The 24916-nt window shown below is 41.9% G+C and overlaps 1 protein-coding gene across 3 annotated transcripts in view; it reads right to left on the minus strand.

Moving 5' to 3' along the window:
- LOC149932538 (uncharacterized) overlaps positions 1-24916 on the minus strand; it is a 66149-nt gene that overhangs the window by 40283 nt on the left and 950 nt on the right. For all 3 annotated transcript variants that reach the window (XM_090156315.1, XM_090156314.1, XM_090156313.1), the window contains exons 2-3: positions 24200-24413; positions 3502-3716 (exon numbers count right to left, since the gene is read on the minus strand). In XM_090156315.1, coding sequence (XP_090012441.1) covers positions 3502-3716; positions 24200-24413 — 429 coding nt within the window. The remainder of the gene's footprint in view (positions 1-3501; positions 3717-24199; positions 24414-24916) is intronic.

Consider the following 24916-nt stretch of genomic DNA (forward strand, 5'->3'; position numbering starts at 1 on the left):
TCATCGTAGGTAAATGGGGGGAAAACAGGCATACTTCTCAACTCACCCCCTACAACTCCTTCAAATTTGCGCGTAACCTTTTGAAACACCCTGTATAGAAAATCTATAAGCAAATCAGCACTCTCCAATACCAGGAGAGGCGGATAGCAGTTGGCATAACGCGATCTAGGATTTCTAGCCAAAGCTTTAATTAGCCGGTCCCCGTTGTTCAATCGCTTTAATAAGTCGGAGTATATCGCGAATCGATTTGGGACCTCTGGCGTTCGGACTGGAGCTTGTTGCGAAGCGAGGGCCCGCTGCTGGATATTGAATGTTGGTTCTTGCTTTTGACGGCTATAATTCCGTTCAGATTAGTCGCTTTTAGTTCAACAATATTCCGTTATTGGCTCCCGCTTTCGCTTCGAGCCGTCGATGATCGTATACTCATTCCGATCGGAATCCGAACACGGTTTCGCGTTCCTATTGAAATTACTCCCGCGACGTGGATATTATTTAAATTTAGCTCTTCGCTTATTGTTAGAAAGTCAATATTAATTTAGCAGATGGGCGTGGAACGGATGACGTACGACGAAGATAACGCTTATTAGGCAGATAATATACGCTATAAATACTGGCGCTCGTATCTTGTCTACGGAGGAAAATCGGGACGTAAAGTGGCTTGTCCACTTTTATTACTCCGTATAATTGAGTAAATTGGGTTACGTGATAAAAACACGCTAAAAAATAATTCGCGTCGGCGCATCGTGTAAATAGGAGGCCTGTTGCGAAGCGAAACATGATCGATAGAGGTAAAGAAAATAAAACCAGCTACGGTATCGTGGACGTATTTTACCAAAGTTTACCTAATGCGTAACGCGATGTAACGGGGTAAGCCTTCGAACACGCTTCAGCATAAACCTACCATAAGTTTCCCCGTAAGTTAAGCTTTCGCGTAGGGTACCGTGTAGACGGTAGAGGTCGGGGACGGTTAATCATTATCCATGTTTAAATTGATTTTTTTCGGGAAAAAATGTAAACAAAGAAATTTACCGGTTAATATTTCGGAAAATGATTAAAAAACAAGTATTATTCGTAAAATTTTAGCTTTTTATCGAAAAAAATGTCGTTTTTCCAATTAATTTTACAAATTTATCAAAAAATTAATCGGATAATACAGAGATATAAATTACTTGATCAAAACATTTTACGAATAATTTTGAGAGCTTTATCTATTGAATAAAAGTTAACCATCCCCGACCTCTAGTAGACGGCATTGTCCACGCGAGAACAAATTACTTGGATCGTTGTAAAACAGTAGACAGACCTGTTTAGGCCCACGACGAGTAATTACAGAGAAAACGCTTTTAAAGCTTTAATTTTAAAAATAAGTACCTTTAAAATATTAAATTTTTGCTCCTAATTTGCGCTCCGATTCAATAATTTTTTTTTTAGTTTAGTTTTTAAGAAAGCCTTAGTTTTACTCTTTCAAAATAATTTTCATCTTCCCGTAGGAATTTGGCTAAAATATAATCAACCCAACTATGGATATTGTGACGATCGGATCCCACTGCAACGCTTTCCAGGACGTCCGCGCTCTAAGCACGGTAGAGGCTAGAGGCGCTCTCCCAGACGTCCGCGCTCGGCATATAAATAACGGTCCAACCGCCAACCAGAGAGACACTCGCACTAGTCTCCGACGAGTACCGTCTGATCATCTTTCAGGCTACGGTACTTGTAAACTAGATACACTCCGTTTGTAGCATACGTGGGAACTCTTAAGAGTGCGCAATCTTGATGCTTCGCGTGAAATCTGTTATAAAAAATTCCAAGGACGAAGCCACCAGGAGCTCCCAATTAATAATACCTACCACTTAATAAAGGGTGTGTGCTCATCGAAAATAATTCTTAGACCTTGATTTATGGGGGATCTTATCGAGGGGTAAGACACTCAAGAACTCATGTGTACATTTGCTATTGGAACTCTTATGAACTCCCCTGAACTCTAGAGAACTCCCTCGTACTCTCCTCGAACTCCCGCGAACTCTCAAGAACTCTCCTCGAACTCCCTCGAACTCTCCTGGAACTCTATCAAACTCCCTCGAACTCTATCGAACTCCCTCGAACTCTCCTCCAACTCCCTCGAACTCCCTCGAACTCTCCTCGAACTCCCTCGAACTCCCCTCGAACTCCCCTCGAACTCTCCTCGAACTCTCCTCGAACTCCCTCGAATTCCCTCGAATTCCCTCGAACTCCCTCGAACTCTCCTCGAACTCCCTCGAACTCTCCTCGAACTCTCCTCGAACTCTCCTCGAACTCTCCTCGAACTCCCTCGAACTCTCCTCGAACTCTCCTCGAACTCCCTCGAACTCTCCTCGAACTCTCTTCGAACTCTCTTCGAACTCTCTTCGAACTCCCTCGAACTCTCCTCGAACTCCCTCGAACTCTCCTCGAACTCTCCTCGAACTCCCTCGAACTCTCCTCGAACTCTCCTCGAACTCCCTCGAACTCCCTCGAACTCTCCCGAACTCCCTCGAACTCTCGAGAACTCTCCTCGAACTCCCTCGAACTCTCCTCGAACTCCCTCGAACTCTCCTCGAACTCTCCTCGAACTCCCTCGAACTCTCCTCGAACTCTCCTCGAACTCTCCTCGAACACTCCTCGAACTCTCCTCGAACTCTCCTCGAACTCTCCTCGAACTCTCCTCGAACTCTCCTCGAACTCTCCTCGAACTCCCTCGAACTCCCTCGAACTCCCTCGAACTCTCCTCGAACTCCCTCGAACTCTCCTCGAACTCTCCTCGAACTCCCTCGAACTCTCCCGAACTCCCTCGAACTCCCTCGAACTCTCGAGAACTCTCCCGAACTCCCTCGAACTCCCTCGAACTCCCTCGAACTCTCCCGAACTCTCGAGAACTCTCCCGAACTCCCTCGAACTCCCTCGAACTCTCCCGAACTCTCGAGAACTCTCCCGAACTCCCTCGAACTCCCTCGAACTCTCCCGAACTCTCGAGAACTCTCCCGAACTCCCTCGAACTCCCTCGAACTCTCCCGAACTCTCGAGAACTCTCGTGAACTCTGCAGAGTTCGAACTCCCGGTGTACACAAAAATCATAAGTGTCTTACCCCTCGGATCTTATGATAGGCTTGTGGCTTCAGTTACGGAAGTTGAGAATTTATCATTTTTTTGTGATGCAAAATTTGTAATAATTTGTTCGCCTAAAAAGTAGGTTGTTAATTTAAAAATTGTTCTTTTCTCGGCGGCGAATCGAAGACCTTTTTCTCTCCTGTCCATTCATTTTTCCGGAGGGTAGTTAATTGGGCCCTGAAAGTAACGATTAAGTTTTCTTGTCAAGAAGACTCGAGAAAGATAAACAGCGGCGATGGCGGAAGATAAGTCGGACGGACAAAGGACCGACCACTCTTTAAGTTTCTTCGAGTCGATCGTCGTCGGAATAAAGTGATTAAGACAAAAGTTTGGGCGCGTATACGGATCTGAATATGAAAAGAATCCGCAATTACTTACGTCAATTTTGATGCCGGGAGCTGGCAAATATTGGGCCGGTGGCCAGTCATTCGGGACGTACCGGTAGAACTCCACGTCATCCTTGTACCATTTCACGGAATAGAGAGGCTCATCCTGCAAGTCGTACAGGCAGGACAGCTCCACCGACTCTCCCACGATGGTCGGTGAAGGGACGTCCACCGAAATCAGCCGAAGGGCGACAGCTGGGACTCGAACTAGAAAGAAAAACAATAGAGTGAGTTGAGGGGCCAACCACCCCGTGCTCGAAAGAAAACTCGGCGGTAGACCCCAGCGGAGCCTAACTAATTAGCGCCGTTTAATTACTCTGGTCAATTCCGTGATTATTATCTTTCCGTCTTTGAACCTAAATAGTTTTTCCCTCCCAAATAAAGAGCTATTCTCCATCTTCTCTTTGTAGTAAGCCCCACAAGGTAAGCCTCCCATTCATCAAATACCTCGCTGTTAGAACACTTCTACAGGCGCTGGTAGGTGAAAAATAGGCCTAATTCTCTGAGCTTATACATCGTGTCCATCGTTAATACCTTTCTTGTTGAACAATTACCAAAGTAATCGACACCACTTCGATCATTAATTATTCTGGTAACTCTTAAGTATCCTAAAATATCTTTATAGATTCAAATGTATATTTTAATATTGAGCGAAATTTCAATTGCCCGGAAAACCCACTCAACATAAATCGATTTAAAATAAATTTCAAAAATAAAACTTAAAACCATTTGCTGGTTCGTGACGAAGACCAAATTTTATAAATCGATCTGCCAACAGAGATTGGGGAGCATTCGGGCTTACTCTAAATTATATTATACGCAGCTTAAGCTACGTTCGTACGTTTAAGTGGTAAAAAACGTTTTGTTTCGGGTTAAAACGATTTAGCCTGATTCATACAACATCTTCGAAACGTTTTGAATCGATTTGAATCGATATCACGGAAAAGTGTGAACGTGGCTTTAAGCGAAGTCAATGTTACTTGACAGTAAAACTATTAAGTACCAGATTCTTGTACGCTTTAGTAGTAGCATATGTAACATAATCACTCATAAGTATGAAACAATTTCAATGCGAAAATTGTTATAATCCTTCCGCTATTGAAAAGGTTACCATGGAAACGAAATCACGTGATCGCGAAGCACGAGCTAAACTTTAGACTGGAAAAACCATTGAGTTGGGAATATAAAGTGGGGTGGCGGAGTGGTTAGCACTTTCGCATCGCAGCAAGAGGAGCCGGGCTCGATCCCAGCTTGTGGCACTGGGTGAAAACTCGGAACAAGTCCTTTTGCGTAGAGTTAGCAAGTTATCTCCCCACTGGTTAAAGGGGTTTTCCCCCGAGCTCTTCGGTTTCCCCTTTCATAAAAACTTGTTAAGATTAACGGTAATAATTAGTGTAGGGAGCTGTTGGCTCGCGTGGCATGCAGGGCTTGCCACCACCCTCCTACGCATTGTAACCCGGCCACCTGAATAAAATGGCTTTAAAAGTCGCTCGATGACTTATCCCTAAGGTGGTGCCCTGGGTAGTAGCCTAGCTGATTATTATTATTATTATAGTACTTTTAGAGCCAAAATTTGTATTTGATGGCGTGGAGCACTATCTTGAAATCACGTTTGAACCGAAACAGTTATCATTAGTCGGTGGCGTCAAATACCGCGAGTTAGCGGTGATAATAATCTAAGCCAGTGGCGCTATCTACGACTAGCGTGAAACACTGAAACGTGTATAAGCAGACGACATATAAAAATGTATATTTTCTTTGAAAGATAGGTGACGCCACCGACTGTTTCGGTTTGTACATGATTTCAAGAAAGTGTTCTTAAGTAATATTTCTATTGTTTTAATAGCTAGTCTTATACCCATGTCAAGCCATAGAATTTAGTCTCTCGTATGACCGTGTAGTCGAAGTAGTCGTACACGGTAGGCCTACGACATCTACTATCTAATGGGCTCAAATTTACTTTGCTTAGAAATCGTAGATACGACCAAAAACCGTTTCAACGATAGCACTATTTTGCCTATGGAAATTTAATAAAAAAAACGGTTGGGAATTTAGTCAGGATAGAATATAGTTGGAAAAAGGATAAATATATATTGGGATTTTGGGACCAATGCATCTGGAGGAGCGACATATAATTAAACAAACACTTATATTATATCGTTTTAAATATATTTTAACGAATTGAAGTTTCTTTAAATAACTAATCAAATATTATATTACTTTGAAATATAGAAATTCTAAGTTTGCCAACTCTGGAAAAAGGTTGATGAGGGCAGCTCAACATTATTTGGCCTAATCTACCGCGTTCTTTTTTCCAAATATTAATTCTGGTCACCAAAAGATGGCACTATTACGTAGCGCATCCAGCAAATATTTTCCAAATACTAATTTTGGTTACCGATAGATGGCATTATTACGTAGCTCATCCAGAAAATATGGGTCTTCTGCTAGCTGTCTCTTCCTTGTTCTTTTTACGGGCCCGTATGCAGCGTAAGGTATCTATGCTATTTCATATATCAATGATTTCGTCACGGAGTCGGAAGTGACGTAATTTACGTCATATCAGTGGCGTGATTTGGGGGGACACTGGGGGGTGACACCCAACCGTGAAAAAAATTAAAACTTACACAAACTAGAGACTAGTAAGTAGCACACCATGATATCCATGCTAGCTACGCCACTGCGTCATATCCCATGAAATTATCAAGGTTTCATTAAAAAAAATGCTTTTATGGCATACTTATGAAATATTATTTTACATATGGTAGTAGTAATACGATTGCATTAAAGCGCGCGCTAAGAAAAGTGGCCGAGCAGCTAGTTAAAGTATCGCGTATCACGCGTTTCAAATTTTAAAACCCTTTTGCTGTACTGTTTAGGAAAGCCGACAAAATGGAGCTAGCCCCTTGAAGTGCGCGTCTAAAGAAATAGGTTGTTTTATTCAAAAAACCTTTTTTTGTTTTAGTAAGAGGTACGCCCACATCCCGCCCCTGTTTTGCATTCCGCCTTCCTAAAAACCCACCACTCGTTTCAGCTGCTGAGGAGCGAGGGGGGGGGGGGAATAAGGGTTGCTAAAACAAACCTAAAAGAGATTGATATCAAGAAATATAAGAAAAATAAAATTGAGAAGGCCGTACTTGTAATTTAAAACTCAAAACGTAGTACGTTAGTAAGTCAACAAGTTATAATTTCATAGCCGCACAAAATTTTATTTAATCATAAATAAGTTAATGGTATTAAGTATGACAAACAATTAGACAAATTTGTTACCGAACTGAATTTTAAAGTTATTACGCAATCAGTGGCGTACAAATTTGTTACCGAACTGAATTTGAAAGTTATTACGCAATTAGTGCCGTACAAATTTGTTACCGAACTGAATTTGAAAGTTATTACGCAATTAGTGCCGTACAAATTTGTTACCGAACTGAATTTGAAAGTTATTAACCCGGCCACCTGAATTAAAGGCTTTAAAAGTCGCTCGATGACATAGGCCTAAGGTGGTGCCTTGGGTATTAGCCTAGCTGATAATTATTATTATTATTATTATCAGTGGCGTAACCAGAATTTTCTTTCGGGGAGCACACCATTGAAATCAAATAAAAAAAGGATATTTGTACGAATAACCATACGTTTCGGGGGACACGTTCCCCTTGTAGCCTCCCCCCTAGCTACGCCACTGTACGTAATCATGATCCCTCTAGTGTCTTAATATGCCCAATATACTACTCAATTCGGTTGCAAGTTTAAATTGCTGGGTTCGGTATGAAAATTAGTATTAATCAAAAACGTAATAGGTTTTACTGTTTATAAATATTGGCAGGAATCCATACCTCTACTTGGAATGCTTATCGCGGCAGATTTTCGTCTCAATGTGGCTGACGGTTTTTTTTACGTCACTATGTTAACTTAACAAACAACAACGTGAGAGGGGAGCGCGCGCAGAGGGGATTTTTTTATCTCGTAGGCGGGGCCAAAGCCGTCAGAGTGATCTTACCATACGCGATACGGCAGGATAAGCATTCCTAGAAGAGATATGGATTCCTGGTATTACGTAAAAAAACTATTATCGTTAGTTCAAACCCGGGCCCCTAGGCTGTACGGGCCCCGGTAATTTGTACCGGCTTCCCACCTCTCTTTATCGGGCCTGATTAAAACTAGAGAGATATAGCTCGCTTCGCTTCAGTATCGGCGGATCGCTAGATAGAACCTAGTTCTAAAGTGGACAAAAATGGATGACATATTTGACGAATTGGAAAATATTTTGGCGACAGCGTATCGGAAATGGGGTTAAAACATTTATAACTGATAGCGGTATGTCTCGCGTTGCAAATAATCTATAAGTCACAAAAAATAGAGGATAAAACAAAAAGGAAGAGACCGCTCCCACACCTATGCAATATTTCCCGAGACGTTTTTTATTTATAAGTTTTTCCAGCCACCCGCGTCTCTTTTGACAAGGAAATAGTCTTTTTTATTTCCGCCTTTTATACTTTCGCCGTTTTGCCAAAGGGAGAAGAAAAATCGGCACTTAAACGCGAATTTTGTCCAAGAAAATATTTGCCACTTCGGCAAGATGTTCGTTGCTCCATCGCCTCTTCCACCGCATTTCCACGCTACACTTGACCCGCGGCTTAGCGCGTAGTTACCTTCCGATCCCTTTTCGGCAAACTTCACCCCGTCCCCCGCTTTTCAACTCAACAGCTAGGTAATCCGGTGATCCCCAGTCCTATATATATGATAGAATTTTTCTTTCCCAGCCGCGCGTTACAAACACCTCTCTCTCTCAGACTCGCATCCAGGGCGGCCGTAAGGGAATTTGGCCCTTTGCCTTTATATCGAGGGTCTCTCGTTCGATGCACTTCGAAACGAGGCTCTCTTCGACTTTAGCCACTTTGAAAACTTGGCTTTTAGAGAATTGGGGGTTACGAGGTGTCTTTTCATTGGAGTGGAAGTCGCGCGAGCCAGCCGCGTTGCCTGGATACCAGAATCTCGGAAGAATCTGGTGTACGTTCAAGAAGAATGAAGCCGATATTTGGAGAATGAGCGATGCGTGAAGTGTGCCTTTTTTCACTCTCGCCAACCGTGTTCGTACGCGCCTAAAATCCGTCGAGGGAAAAAAGTCCTTTTCACCGACGCGTTTCTATAGCGAGGTCGTGCATCAACTGATATTTCTTCCGCTGGAAAAAAACCGGGAGATAGCGGTAATAGCGGCGCAAACACGGATAAAATTTCGCTCTCTTTAAGCGTATATAGCCCAGATTTTTTTAACTTGTCGTATCTCTAATAGTCGTTGAAAAAACACGGTTGGTAAATAAACCCAGTTTTTTTTACCACAAATAATATATTTTAGTTACATTTTGTACACTCTGTTTGAAAAGTCTTCGACAGGTGAAATTTTTGCCCTCTTTTTAATTCTGCTAGAAAACTATAATAGATAGCTCGATGAAACCAAATGCAACTTTTATTTATTTTCCAATATCTTTCGTTATTTATCGGTTTCGTCCGCCAAAAATTAATAGTTTGGCGGGAACCGTCAAAACTCATTTTTGACAACTTTTTAAATATTGGTTCTACGGCACTGACTCGCGCGTTTTTGAATTCACAATGGCCGGTTCATATTTAGAAAGTGGAAAAATTATCCCTCTACAACCAACGGTTGAGAAGTTATCGCGTTTCCAAATTGTCGTCGAAGTTGCGTTATTTATAATCGCTTGATGCATTTTAGGTGTTTTCTAGTTTCGAGGAAAGTTTGGAAACGCTATAACTTCTCAACCGTTGGTTGTAGAGGGATAATTTTTCCACTTTCTAAATATGAATCAACCATTGTGAATTCAAAAACGCGCGAGTCAGTGCCGTAGAACCAATATTTAAAAAGTTGTCAAAAATGAGTTTTGACGGTTCCCGCCAAACTATTAGTTTTTGGCGGACGAAACCAATAAATAACGAAAGATATTGGAAAATAAATAATAGTTGCATTTGGTTTCATTGAGCTATCTATTATAGTTTTCTAGCAGAATTAAAAAGAGGGCAAAAATTTCAGCTGTCGAAGACTTTTCAAACAGAGTGTACGTTTGAGCATCTTGAAATAATGTGATACCGTAATAACAGAAATACATGAACCGAAATTATCAGCGACTGCTTTTTTATTCTGAGGCGTTTTCCCACAGCGCTAAGGGAGGGTGACAAGGAAGCATTCAAATATTTCAACCCACCCGCGGCCAAGGTATATTTTTGAGTGCATGCCGGGTAGAGTATTATGCCATCTAGTGAGTGAAAAATGAAATAGTTCCAGTTGAACGAAGGTCAAATTATCGAACGTATTATAGTCTGCGAACCTAGGCTTACTAGTTGATAGATTGTGAAGTTGTAGTATCATTTAGTATGCAGTCGGAAAGTAGTTTAACTTTTTAAATAATGGAAGAAAACTTAAGAATACGTGATAAATTGATAGGATATTTAAAAAACCTTAACCGCCCGTTTGTTGCGTCAAGAAAGCAGGTTTTTTTTAACTAAATTGATATCTGATATAATGGTAGCTGTAATTCTTTACACTGACTGAAAAAGGTACTTTTTAAGTATTTTTTTAAAGTTTCTCACGGCGGCCACCAGGGTGAGTATTCAAATCTGTACCACGGACCCGTAGAGGATTGCATTCCGCGGAGGGGGGGACTACAACCGAGTAAAGAGAGGGGGAGACGGGGAAAACGCCTTTAGTATAAGCGGGATAGGTCGCTGATAATTTCGGTTCATGTATTTCTGGTAATAATTGACGACCACAGTTTACCCACGCCTTATTCGGATTTTAAAAATAGACTAATTCCTACGAGACCCGCGTTATTCGCTAAAAAAGGAGATTATTTTTCGGTCGAAGACGGCAGACATTGCCTGTCGAATTCGTATGTTCTTTAGCGTATCTTTTTATTGGTTATTTAATCGAGTTTCAGCCTTGGGTTAGGGAAATTTTCGCCTGAAAGAATGGCTTTTTTTAAAAAGTATCCTTACAATTCAAACGCCCGGAAGAAATTGCAACGTTTTACGATATTTTTTCCTCTTCCAACGCGAATGGTCGTAAATTTATTCGCAACGAAAGAAATTCTAGCCAGTCGATCCATTAAAAGAGCCGCCGAAGAAAATTCCAATCCCTTTTATAAAAGAACTTGAAATGAGTGGAAATCTCGTTGCGGCAGCGCAAATCGTCTTCAGGAGCCGGAATGTTTGCTATTTTTCTCGCATCCTTTTTCGTATAAAGCGCTGTTTGCTAGATCACCTGGCACTTTACCGGAAGAAAATTCGCCGCTCTACCGTCCTGATATTCAGCTCTCTATTAACTCGAGGTTGAAACTTTGGCGCGTATTTAGCTACGACCACAAATTTAGCGAAAATAATGATCGCTAACGAAAATGTTTGTCTACGCCGAAATATTGCGAAAGATGTTCCCACTCGCGAATCTACAATTTAGCTTTTAGTTTTCGGCCCGTGTTTCGCCGAGTTGTTTTGAAAGTTCAATTTTTCCCTTTTTCAGATCTTATTTCGGGAAAACGGTGAAAGTTTCCAGGGCTTGTTTCGTATTTACCAAGAATGTATTTATTTATACCTAGGGAGAATGTCTATGTCGAGACGGTTTTTAGCCTTTCTCTCAATCCACCCGTTGGTCCCCCCAGTACGCTCCTCCACTAAAATTAAAACGAATAGTCCCGGTATTTCATTGGCTGCTTAAAATTTACGTCACCTAACGCGATGGTAATCAAACGCCGGTGACGTTTTGTCTTTCCCCCCGCGCGAGACGGGGGAAAGGCGTTCAACGTGCCCGGCGATTGTCGCAACATAATCATTCTTCCTAAATATAAATAAATACATTCTTGTATTTACTTTAAGATACTCTGAACTGAATAAAGAGATTAAACCAGCGCTATAAAACGAGTAAGGAGAGCGTGTTTGGTAAGCAGTTTGCGCGCGACGAAGCTACGTCTTGGCTTTTACGCGTTATCCATATTCGTTTTCTATAGTGATGGCTTAAAGGCCGACTACATAGTTATTTGGTTTACTCTGTCTTTCACTGGAAGCTGGCTCGGTGCAAGACAGAAATGCTATCCAAGTAGCCAACTACCAGTGAGAAAAAGAATAAACTGAATAAATATGTCGTCGGCCTTTAACTAATATCTACTCGGATCGTAGGTAAACAACCTTTATAATCACGATTTAGTTTCAGAAAAAAAATTAAAAGAGCATCCTATCTCGAAGGAAATCTCCTTCTAATCTAATAAATTAAATTAAAATTTTGGATTTATCCAATTTACGTAAAGTTTAACGAAAATGAGGAAAGAGAAACCTGATTAATTTATTAATAATAGTATAGATAAAATTCAATTCTAAGAATAAATTTTAAACGTGACGCTTAATCGAATTGAAAGTCCCTAGTAATATTCTTCCTTTATAAGCTTAAGATTCAAAGAGAGGGTAATGGATGGATATTCGAGAGCGGAACTTTGTTAGGCCGATGGCTAGTTTGTTATCGCGTTCATAATACATTTATTTAGCGGGTTTGTTTGCTGGGATGCGAATGATAGGGTCTACCGATAAATATGAAGGGCCCAGTCTGCCGCGGACTGTTCCTCCCTGGATCTTTCATTTCCAATCGATAGACGACACCACGCTCTATTCACTGAGCGATGAATGAATGAAGACGACACGCCGGACGAGAAGGGGGAGGAATTATCTCCCTCCCCCGGTTGTTTTGTAGTTAACGCCGTAATAAATGTATTTGCTAACGTCGACGCTATTGATTCGTCGCGCGGCCAAACTTCAACAAATAGCCCGGAATTAGCCGTCCATTCGGCGTGCTTCATTAATTATGAAGACAATGGGAATGAGAGGGAAGCATTGTTGAGGACGGGTGGCCGCCATTCGACACAGGCAATACGACTATGATAGGTAACGGGCCGACGTTCGTTAAATCTGCTTCGGAAAACTTTGAACCCCACTTCCAATACTCTTCCATTCGGTTCAGTTTTATCCATTAAGGCTAGTTCCCACTTGGCGAATTTTCGAGACGAATAAAATTTTCGCGCAACGAAAAAAAAAGCGTTTTTTCGGTCGCTGGGGAAGCGGTTCTCACTTTAGCGCGAAAATTTAAAAACGCTGAAAACAACTCGTGCGGGTTTTTAGTAATGTTTTAGGCCTAACATAAAACATCAGTTCAAAATGAACCAAATGGATGTTCCTGTTGATAATTTCAATAAATAAACGATTCTATTCGTGAGATAATTACCTTTACTTCGGTATCTTGGTCAAGTTGGCTGAGCCGCTTTTCTAAAGACCTAGGCTTAGTAAGTGACGGACGGGAGCGGAATAGATCGAGGGAACGCGTTTTCTGATTGGCTGAAGCTTTTTATCGCCAAGATGTGGACGTCAAGAAATAGAACATTCGCGAGATACCGCGGAGACGCGACTTTAGCGGCGAATTTGAAAAAAATCGCAAATTTTATTCGCGAGCGTCAATTTTCAGCGCGAAAATTTTTTTTTTTCGCTAAGTGGGAACTAGGCTTTACTCTAAGCAAGAACTAATTTACGCCAAGAAGAACTAGGAACTGCAGCCTATAGCTCCAGTGTCACGTTGTTATACCGATGCCCCGCCCCATTTCAATTTCCATCTTGGTTTTAGGTCTAGAGCGCCATCATTTGAAAGGAATACGAAACATTATTGGTAAGAACTATTATACAGTGTATTAATAAATTAATCAATTATTATAAATAAATATTATTTCTATAAACGCGTTAAATTTTGTAATATTAATTTATAGGATATTAATATAAATATCGGTGGTCACATGATTTAGTTACATTCCGTCGTATGGTTAAAGTATTTGAGCACGCGCTTTTTTTATTTTCAAATCGCGCGAGCCACAATTTTCAAATATATCAAGAACACGCGCCCAAATTATTATATATTAATTTGTCGCTATTATATTTCTGAATCACCTATTACATTTCAACCGTACTATTTTGTTGCTATTATTTTATATATAATATAATTTCTCTCATTAATAGTTTATATTATAAAAAAAATTGTCATCTTTTATTTATTTATTATTATTTTATTATTTATCTATTTGTGTACTTTTATTTACAATTTTTTTTAATTTTTTTAAACAATTCCATTTTATTTTTAGTACACATGCCCTTCTACTAAAGCAAAGCTTGTACGTAGAGGGCACAATTAGTAATTTTTTGTAATTTTTTAGAGCACCGCACAATTTACAAAATCAAAAATATCATACAACATTTCTTCTTTCTTTTATTTAATATTACCGTTACGGTATTTTCCAAAAGTAATTTTCATAGTAGTTATAAATTTGGGATAAATGAAATTGTGAAAGTGTGATTATTTAAAACGTCCACATTCGACACCTTTCGCGATCTTCTCAATTATTCCAATTTGAAAACCAAATTTTAAAATTCCTACCATTACGGCGACGTGCAAAGAAATCCAATAACATGTTTTACCCTTTCTATATATATATATATATATATATATATAATGTATTATATCTGTTATATAAAGAAATTCAATTTATGAGCCCAGCCCTTGGAAGAGAAAGTTTTGATATTTTCTAATTTTAAAAAGTATATGAAGAGTGGAGTTGCGTAGATATTTTTGATGTATCAAAAGGGGGTGTAAAAGCAGAGTGAAAAAGCGCCTCTATTAAAAAGGCTTTAAATCTGGCGCGCTTCTTTTTATTTATTTTCCAATGTGTGCTTTTCAAAAGGAAGAAAAGAGGTGGCTTTGGCAGTGGGAAATCGATTAAGGGAAAGCAAACCGAGTCGATCACCTGCTCTGGCGCGATGATTCTGACTATACTTCAAAGAGAGTCCCCGCCCGGACTGGCATTTACTCTTATTTTAGCAAAAGGAGGGAAACCGGAGACGAGATAGTAGAGACTGTAGTGGTAGAATAAGCCGCTTTACGTGATCTCGAATAACCGAACGCCGCTATAAAGCATGTCTCTCCTAACCCTCTCTTTCGCGAAAAAAGACACGACTCAAGGTATAAGCCACTAAGGCCCCGAAATGGAGTGGGGAGGGTTCCACCGCCTTTTAACGAGGATTAGAAAATGTTTCGTCTAAGCTTGGACAAATGAGCTACTGGACCCGAATCTAGATAGCGCGTTTGGTACGCCACGGTGTACAATATTGTAAAGAGCCGCGCGGTCTCGTAGCACCACGGTGTACAATATTGTAAAGAGACGCGCGGTCTCGTAGCGCCACGGTGTACAATATTGTAAAGAGCCGCGTGGTCTCGTAGCGCCACGGTGTACAATATTGTAAAGAGACGCGTGGTCTCGTAGCGCCACGGTGTACAATATTGTAAAGAGACGCGTGGTCTCGTAGCGCCACGGTGTACAATATTGTAAAGAGACGCGTGGTCTCGTAGCGCCACGGTGTACAATATTGTAAAGAGCCGCGTGGTCTCGTAGCGCCACGGTGTACAATATTGTATAGAGCCGCGCGGTCTCGTAGCGTCACGGTGTACAATATTGTAAAGAGCCGCGTGGTCTCGTAGCGCCATGGTGTACAATATTGGAAAGACGCGCGGTGTACTAAGAGAACAACTTTATGCCTAATCTCTTTAAGAGCGTGTTCTCAATTCGGGTGGAAAGCTTCGAGATTATATCGGTAGGAGAGCTGCGAATTTCAAGAATGGTGTTTTCTACTTATGAATCGGGTCCATCGGTTTATTTGTCCACGGTCTAGGCGTCCACGAACTACTGAAACGAGCCAAGAAGCGATAGTCCTATTTCTATTGACTTTTTCCCTTCAACATTGCAACGGGCAAAATTATCTTTAGTAATTTTAATTAAATTGAGCCCGGAATGTCTTTAGAAATGCGCGAATCAATTCATTGTTACGGTTGAGAGAATGGATAAATGTCACCATTTTCCAATTACTATAGGGATTCGCGTGCATTTCGGATATAGTAATTTCCGTTATAATAATTAATTAAAATTAAATTAATACAATAACTATTTTTTTTTTCAAATCAGCTAGGCTAATACCCAAGGCACCACCTTAGGCCCAAGTCATCTAGTGACTTATAATGCCTTTTAAACAAGTGGCAAGCCCTTCATGCCACGCGAGCCAACAGTTCCCTACACTAACTATTACCGTTAACCTCTACAAGTTTTTATGGAAAGGGGAAACTGAAGAACTCGGCGGAAAACCCCTTTAACGTATCCTTTATTCCTAATCTAAACTTATCAAAATCCGCATTTTATTCCAAATTTAAATCAAACGTACCGACGATTTAGCGTACAAACAATATTTCTAGAAATTATTATCCCATCAGGTTCACTTACAAGTTCTTAAACGTGTTAAAGTAAGAGTTTCTTATTATTATTAATTTATTATTAATTTAATTTATCGGTGCATTTTATAGGTTTTACAAACATGAGAAAATGTATACTACACCGCCCCAATCCGCATAAGTTAATAAGAAACTTGTGCGTGGTGGGGATATGACTAAATTACTTTAATAGTATAAGGGCCCGTTCCAGAGACGAAAAAGTCTCGTTAAATAACGAGAAAGGGGGCGTGTCTCGTTAATTAACGAGACTTTTTCAAAAACGCGTTCAAGAGACATTTCAACGAGACAAAAAGTCTGGTTATTTAACGATACTTTTGAAAACGTCTCTGGAACGGGCCCTAAGTCTTCGAAGAGGCAGTATTATTTAACGGTAGATATTTTTTTTCTAAACATTCTCTTTAGTATGCATGTTAATTATAAAAAGTAGTAAATTTTTCTAGACCATAATTCATTAACCATTTTTGAATTGTTTTTTAAATAACTGAACATTTATACATTTTTTTATATCGACACTGTATACAGCATGCTTTTGACCTATTGTTTTATGCGGGGTTACAGTTCTATTTTTAAACGTTTCGTCGTTAACGACCTCGCTAGGTAAAATGTAAACTATTGATCCATTTTTTCTCGCGTCCATTCGACAGTTGTAAAGTCACGTTTTCCCCCATTTAATATCGCGTAGAAAAAGGGATCTTTTCAAACTTTACAAACACTTGTTTGGCCGCGTATATTTCTCACGGGGATTTCGCTTGGTTAGTCGCCATCAAATACTCTCTGGTTGCTCTTTAAGGGGAGGCCTCCCCATCCTATTTAGATTTCCGTTTATAAATAAAGCGTTTTGTACCGCTCCAGCTGCCGAAATTACCTCGTTCGCGATTCGATATGCCAGAGATACGAGAGAGGGGAGGGGGCAGTTTCGCTTTAATAATATTTTGCTTTCTGTAAAATCAACGGGCCGCGGAGGCGAAATTTCTGCCAGCTATAAAACGACGAGCGGCGCCGAAATAAGTTCGACCGACGCGCCGGGTTTGTTGTTGTAAATTTTCCAGTTTGACTATTTATTTTCCATGGCCTATATAGTTCCAACTGTAGTTACCGGGGGCGAGAGGGGGTTTTGTAATTAAGGGGTGCCACGGGGCGGCGCTGCGTCTCTCTTTTCGCTCGACGGAACCCAATCTCGGTGGCCCCATTAAAAGCCTTTTCACTTTTAGTATATTATCTTATACGGCTTCTCTTCCCTGTATATCATCTCAATACGGCGCCGGCCGATTCCATTCGGAAACCACTCGAATAACTCTATTACGCTTGGGAAGACGACTCTATTCGTTTTTCGTCGGCGATATCTTAATTCCCGTCGTAAACTTAAGCCTCGGCTTTGTTTATACGGCGGATAAAGTTAAAAGGGCACTCTCTCCGAAATGAGCTTTAATTCCGTATCGAATGTAACGGGGTGAGTTACGTCGCGAGGTATACGAGAAGTGTGTATACGTACACGGATAAAAAGCGAGCTAGTGACGTTCATAAATCGTGGGTCGCGGCCTCCGAGCGCCATCTAGGAATTGGACGGTGGGGAAGGAAACCATTTTTTTAATCGCTCCTAGCGCGGGGAATCCTAAATGATTGGATTTTTAGCCGTTCTGTATCATCCGTAGAGCGTAGAAACGGTATTTTCGAAAAATAATAGTCCCTCTGTGGTTGAGTGTGGGTGTATCGCGTGGGAGGGGGCTACAACCCGCGAGGAAAGAACGCGAGTGGGTGGTATCCGCGCAACGAAGAAGGTTGAGGCCAGTGTCTGGGCCATTAATATGAAAGGGACGAAATACGAGTGCCTTCCGAAAAACAAACTCCGTTCCGTTTCAACGGATTCTGGCCGCCCACCCGGGCGCGCGTTGGCCCCTGCACCGCCCAACCCCTTTCATATTTCACCCCTCTCACTCTCCCTGGCTGTCTAAAAAAAGCGCATCTTTCGTACGAGAGGTCGGAGTCCGGATCGTCCATTTCCTATAAGGCCGCGGATATCTTTAGCGAGTATTTTTAACTCGTATATTTATCCGTTGAAAAACCTCTCGAGATAAGCCGTACTCTGTACTCGCTAACTTACGTCCGGACTCGCTATTATAAATCTAACGCGATGGAGTGGCGTTACGGAATCGCGTCTGGAACCAAGTATAGCTTCGCGGCGAAGAAAACCCGGAGGTGTTTATAACATCTCCCGAAAAGTGGACGTTTCGCTGATTAATGTTTGCTCTCGGTGGCTCGCTCTATCTTCAAAAGGTTTTTGCTTTCGGCCGTTCGTTGAGCGACTTAAAATAGGCCCCAAAAGTGAAGCGATTACCTCCGCTTTAGCCACTGCAGTCCAATATGTTTTTGAGAGATTTTCCATTTCAAACCGTTTCAAGAGGGCTCACGGCGCGACTTTCGATTCCAATTTCTCCTCTCTCCCTCTTTACAAGCTCTCGAATGCCCGGGACTCTTTTGATAATATTATTCCAAACCTAAAATATGAAGTAGGCCGGCCGTGTGATCTGGAGCTTAACATTTTTCGGCCCATTTTAGCCGAGTTTGTTCGTTTTGTACTTGAAAAATATTTGGCCCCTTCCTGAAATACCCGCCTTTCGAGTTTATTTCGCCGATTTTCAGTTAACGTGACCCCGAGCTAGTGTTCCTAGACGGTACAACTTTCCGAGTTTAGAGGAGTTTGTTTAACCAGTAAATAAACTATTTTCGTAAGCCAATACAGCGTCGGCTTCTACGAATTTTAATTCGATTAAAAGTCGATCGTGTCTGTAAAGATGGCCTAAAACTAGAATAAACATTATCACCGGTACTTCAATAAAAGACCCTCCCGTTCTATTTCCCTCGTAGCCTTCTAGGTGATGAAATATTTCCGGTTGGTCGGTTACCAGATTCGCCTGGCTTGCTACAGAAGCCTACTACTATCAGTGTTCCGAAGTGGTAAATGTCAGGTGTCAAATAATCTGTCAAAAAGTGGTAAATACCGACATGGCGAATAATACTTTTACTGGCTAATATGCCAAATAGTGGCAAATAATAAATTTTAATAAAAATAAAAAAACATACCAAATAAAAATGTATTTGTGCTATTTTAGACAAATATACTGGAATAGTTGCCAGGTTTTGGGCTACAAACTCAATTATAGCCCTATCTAGTTATTTCTTTTGGCTATTTTTCAACGATTTTTCCTAGGTTTGAATTCGTCTGCTATGTACCTTTAAGGTGTTTTTAATGATTCTTTTGTGAAAAACTGAAACATTATCTCGCATGTAAGTGATGCTACACATTTGAAAGATATTATTTACATGATTTAAATTCATTTACAGATTATTAGTCACTGTTCTGCCACTTTTTGCCATATTTACCATTTTTGTGCCACTGACGTGTACTTTATTCTAAAAAAGTGAAATTTAGGTAACACTGACTACAATCCATTCTCAAGTAAATCCAAGTCAACTACATGATCTACATCGAACATTCAATTTAAAAAAAAAAACACACAATTTGTTTTATTAAAAAATGGCGCGATGGCGAGCGTTAGGCCTAAAATAATTTTTTCGCGTCGTTGCAAAAATCTACGAAAAGCTTAGTCTCCCCCAATCAAAACGTCGGATTTCAGTATTTCGAGAAACAAGTTTTTAAAAAATAAGAATATTGCCGTCTGCTCCCAAATGACGAGAAAACTTTAGCATTCTACCCGTGGCGCCGTCTATCTCTCAATGATTCGTTCAAATAAGACGCGTTTTCTGGCAAAAAGATTTTTTTTTCAAAAATAATGGATGGCGCCACGGGTCATATGATAACGTTTTCGCGTCATTTTAGAGGAGACGGCACATTCGTAATTTTCGAAAACTTGTTTCGCGGGGAGCAGATTTGATTGGATCTCTAGATTAATATTCCCAACTCAATGGTCTCCACTAGCGCGTCATACTGCATTTTTCGTTACGCGCGGCGTAAATACGTTTGTACATGAGAAAGTGGAGATTCATCGGGAGTAGTGGCTCACTCCTGTAATCCCAACGGGTGGTGGTCATACTTCCGCCACGGGTGTCCCAACCCTATCCCCAAGTGTCCCCCCGTTGGCGTGGCCGTAACACATCTCGCACCTGATTAATCAAATGGACGAGCGGACTGAATTGTCCCACCCGTTACAATCGCTCATAACGAGCTTCTAAAAAGAAAAAAAAAGTGGAGATTAACGCTCTTCCAGCGTACTGTGAAACCAAACATTAGGCGTATACAAGTTTTCACGTTGACGCAAAAATCTCGGTAAGACCTGGCTAAAGATAATCTTGACCTCATATCCTAGATTCTAAATCACTGCCTCACGCGTAGTACATAGCGTTTACCCACTATTTAAAAATTAACTCTATATTTACTATGGTAAACAACTAGATAGCGTCTTACATCAACCGATGGAACCCGATTTTTGGGAGGTCACGTACCGGAAGTGGGTAATCACTTCGTTAAAAAACCGTCAATCGGAAAACTCTCTGAGTTCGAATATAGGGTACGAAATCAATATTATCTTTTGCCTAAAGCTTGGTTTCAACTAGCGTGCGTCATAATGCATTTTTTTACGCACATGAAATTGTTTGTACGTCCCAATTTAGTTGAGTGATGTTCCCTTACGCGCGCTAGTGGAAACCAAAGCTTACACAAGTTTTTCGCGTCGACCCAAAAATCTCCGTTAGGCTTAAGCCGTGTTTTTCGCGTCGACCCAAAAATCTCCGTTAGGCCTAAGCCGTGTTTTTCGCGTCGACCCAAAAATATCCGTTAGGCCTAAGCCGAGTTTTTCGCGTCGACCCAAAAATCTCCGTTAGGCTTAAGCCGTGTTTTTTGCGTCGACCCAAAAATCTCCGTTAGGCCTAAGCCGTGTTTTTCGCGTCGACCCAAAAATCTCCGTTAGGCCTAAGCCGAGTTTTTCGCGTCGACCCAAAAATCTCCGTTAGGCTTAAGCCGTGTTTTTCGCGTCGACCCAAAAATCTCCGTTAGGCCTAAGCCGTGTTTTTCGCGTCGACCCAAAAATCTCCGTTAGGCCTAAGCCGTGTTTTTCGCGTCGACCCAAAAATCTCCGTTAGGCCTAAGCCGAGTTTTTCGCGTCGACCCAAAAATCTCCGTTAGGCCTAAGCCGAGTTTTTTGCGTCGACCCAAAAATCTCCGTTAGGCCTAAGCCGAGTTTTTCGCGTCGACCCAAAAATATCCGTTAGACTTAAACCGCGGTTTTCGCGTCGACCCAAAAATCTCCGTTAGACTTAAACCGCGGTTTTCGCGTCGACCCAAAAATCTCCGTTAGACTTAAACCGCGGTTTTCGCGTCGACCCAAAAATCTCCGTTAGACTTAAACCGCGGTTTTCGCGTCGACCCAAAAATCTCCGTTAGACTTAAACCGCGGTTTTCGCGTCGACCCAAAAATCTCCGTTAGACTTAAACCGCGGTTTTCGCGTCGACCCAAAAATCTCCGTTAGACTTAAACCGCGGTTTTCGCGTCGACCCAAAAATCTCCGTTAGACTTAAACCGCGGTTTTCGCGTCGACCCAAAAATCTCCGTTAGACTTAAACCGCGGTTTTCGCGTCGACCCAAAAATCTCCGTTAGACTTAAACCGCGGTTTTCGCGTCGACCCAAAAATCTCCGTTAGACTTAAACCGCGGTTTTCGCGTCGACCCAAAAATCTCCGTTAGACTTAAACCGCGGTTTTCGCGTCGACCCAAAAATCTCCGTTAGACTTAAACCGCGGTTTTCGCGTCGACCCAAAAATCTCCGTTAGACTTAAACCGCGGTTTTCGCGTCGACCCAAAAATCTCCGTTAGACTTAAACCGCGGTTTTCGCGTCGACCCAAAAATCTCCGTTAGACTTAAACCGCGGTTTTCGCGTCGACCCAAAAATCTCCGTTAGACTTAAACCGCGGTTTTCGCGTCGACCCAAAAATCTCCGTTAGACTTAAACCGCGGTTTTCGCGTCGACCCAAAAATCTCCGTTAGACTTAAACCGCGGTTTTCGCGTCGACCCAAAAATCTCCGTTAGACTTAAACCGCGGTTTTCGCGTCGACCCAAAAATCTCCGTTAGACTTAAACCGAGTTTTTCGCGTCGATGCTCTCAACATCGGGGCATTTTTGCCGTTTTAAACACCATTCCTTACAAAGATCATATAAAGAGTATCTTGCACGTCCACGCTCTGTGAATTAATACTTCCTAGTGAATAACAGAATGAGTTTATTGAAGCGTCTATTGTTGTTCGTTATACGAAGTTCGCGGACTTATTGTGACAATTTCGTGTGTTTTGATTTCGACGGTCTTTGTTTAATATCCCGTCTGGAGCGGCGAATCGGGGTCGGCATTTCAAACCTTGTTCGATATGTTTCCGCCGAAATCCATAACCCGAATGAACCATCCGCGGTGGAAGGCTAGACGCCTCGGAATCTTAATGCGCGGGTACTAGACTCGGATAAGCGTTCCTCCGGAGTATAGCCCGGAGATATGCTAATTTCGATTTGGTGATTATTTAAAAGCCGTTCGATCGGGGCGTGTTTCGTCGCCCAATACTCCGGAATAGAGAGTTTAAGCGCGCGAAAGGTATTCGGCCAAAGTTTCGTCTAGCTAATTTGGTAGCGTAAAACGTTCCGTATAGTCGCCGTCGAAACGTCTACGATGGTTCGCTTATACTCGCTAATGGGCTTTTCTCTTCTCTATTTTTACAAACACGCGAACAACGGCTGGTTTTCGCTCGTCGACGGGATTTTACGCTTCGAATACCTGAGTGCAACAAAATCCGCGAACGAATTCTATCGGGAAAACGATACAGCGTCTCTCGAGACTTCATCAGTCGCTTTCCGCCTCTGGTTACTGGTCTAATTGTAACCGCGCCGCGTACCCCATAAGCCGTTCTCTCGTAGTTTGGGAAGGCGTCTTCGCCGTCCCGCAGCCCTCTTACGCCTATATATCTCGGGGGTTAATCCAATTGAGCGGACTTAAGACGCGTTTTAGGTCGAATAGGATAAGCGAACCCGGCAGACGTTAAGCGCTACGGCTTGTTGTATTTACCGAGAGGCGACATTAATACTGGCGGGAAAGAGGCGCGTTCTCGTTTCTATAAGAACAAATCTTCTTTCTAGCCCTCGAGTCTGGCGGAAGGGCCGTAAGTTAGGAAGATGCCACGGACGTCTGCTTTAAGTCTCAGTCGGATTTCTAGGATTTATTCCCTTCACGCTCGAGTTGAGCGGCTCTATCTTTAGCGGACGAAAGAGACAGGGAAACGAGATAGCGCACCCGGATACGCTCCTAAATCTGGACCATGAACCCAGGCTGGCCCTCGGTAAGCTCTCCGAGAGGAACTAGAGGGACTGGCCACCGTGGAAGCCGAAGAGAAAAGGTTGGGCCACGTTGGAGGAACAGTGTAGCATCCCCGGTTCGATAGCGGAGAGAGGCGCTGATGAAATGGACAGAGAGAACGAGGCTAGGAATAGAATATCTCTAGAAAGGGACGCGATGGCATAATGAAACCGTAATTAATTGCTAATTTAATAGGAAGCATCCGAGCGATAATAACTTTTCTCGGCCGACTTAATTGGATTTTAACCGCCAGAAATCCTCTTCTCCAAACACGCGTTTTTAACGGAAGCTCATCCAATTCGTGGATGATTGAGTAAGAGACCATTTCGATTTTTCGACGCTATCCCTCCTAACCTTTTATTCTCAGCTGGTAAATTAGCCGCATCGGCCGTCTTAATCTGAGCTTCTTCTCTTCCGAGGCTCGCCTTACATCCTCGTCTCTATTAGTTACCGCGACCCCCCCCCCTTAATTCCGCCCTGAAGATTTCGTCTTCTTAAATGGAAATTTTATTCAAACATTTTTGCGTTTTCTCAAAAGAGAAACCGTATACGCGTCTTTGAAAGAAGCCTCTTCTCGGCACCGAATTAAGATTTATTATTCCGTAAGCGACGCGTTTGTCCGGATTTGAATTAAAAGCGAGTGTCGTTACGGTTATTCGAAGCTAGATAATGGAGAAAGGTTAGAGAAAGCTTAGCCTCATTGTTTTGGTTTTGATTCGAACTCGGCCTTTGTCCGATCCCTTTCTGACCCTTCTCAATCCACCACGGCCCGTTGCAATCTTCTCGGAATTCTGGCGAATGATTCCGGTTCCTTTTTGTTTGAGGGCCAATCGCGGAGGAAAGAAGCTTGGGCATCGAATCCTCCCGAGGATGTATGTCGGACGGCAATTCGTTGACCAAAGCTAAACCTTTTCGCTAATGGCGATTAGATCGTCTAGCTAACCGAGTAGTAATAAAGAGAGAGAAAGAAAACTGACCCTGCGTCAGGAAGCAAACGACGAATAAAGGCAGCAGGAAAGCGGAAGGTCGGCCTCCCAGATGATGACTGCCGCCCGTCGTCCCGCTGCTCCTCGGCCGTGAAAGGTTAAAGGTGAAGATGGTCCTCCAGCCGACGCCCGCGTTCTCCTTTCGACAGTCGAGTCGCGGCTTCTGGGCCATAAATACTGTGCCGTTCCTTCGGTGGTCGCTCTCCTGCAAAGAAACCCCGTCAATGAATCGACTGCAATTCCTTTTATATCGGCTCTTTGTCGACCTCGTCCGATCAAACATTTACGTGATTTTAAATTAAAGATGTTTTACGGGTGTTTGATACGAAATGAGATTGGGGGATTATCGTATATAAGCATTAATAACACCGGCGAAAGTTTGGAGAATAGCGGTATAAAATATTCATGAATGCGTAAAATTTAGTTGGTTCAATTGCCTATTTGTTACGAAGCTTAGAGTTTCGTTAATAGAGGGTACGATTTGCCTGAATCGATATATATATATTGCTTCCATTATGTTTATTTATCGAAGTGCTTAATACGTTAGAAAATCACGATGAACTTAGTTGGACTCCTTAACTATTCAAAAGGCAAACATCGCCAACTCACTCATTTTCTCTTTAGCGTCGGAATAATCCGTCCGTACGTGATCGTTTTGGGAGAATTTTTTTGAACTCCGTTTCTTAATTCAATAATTCGCGTGTTTTC

Source organism: Leiobunum rupestre, chromosome 8, assembly GCF_980474605.1.
Source record: "Leiobunum rupestre chromosome 8, qqLeiRupe1.1.hap1, whole genome shotgun sequence".
Lineage (NCBI taxonomy): Eukaryota > Metazoa > Arthropoda > Arachnida > Opiliones > Sclerosomatidae > Leiobunum > Leiobunum rupestre.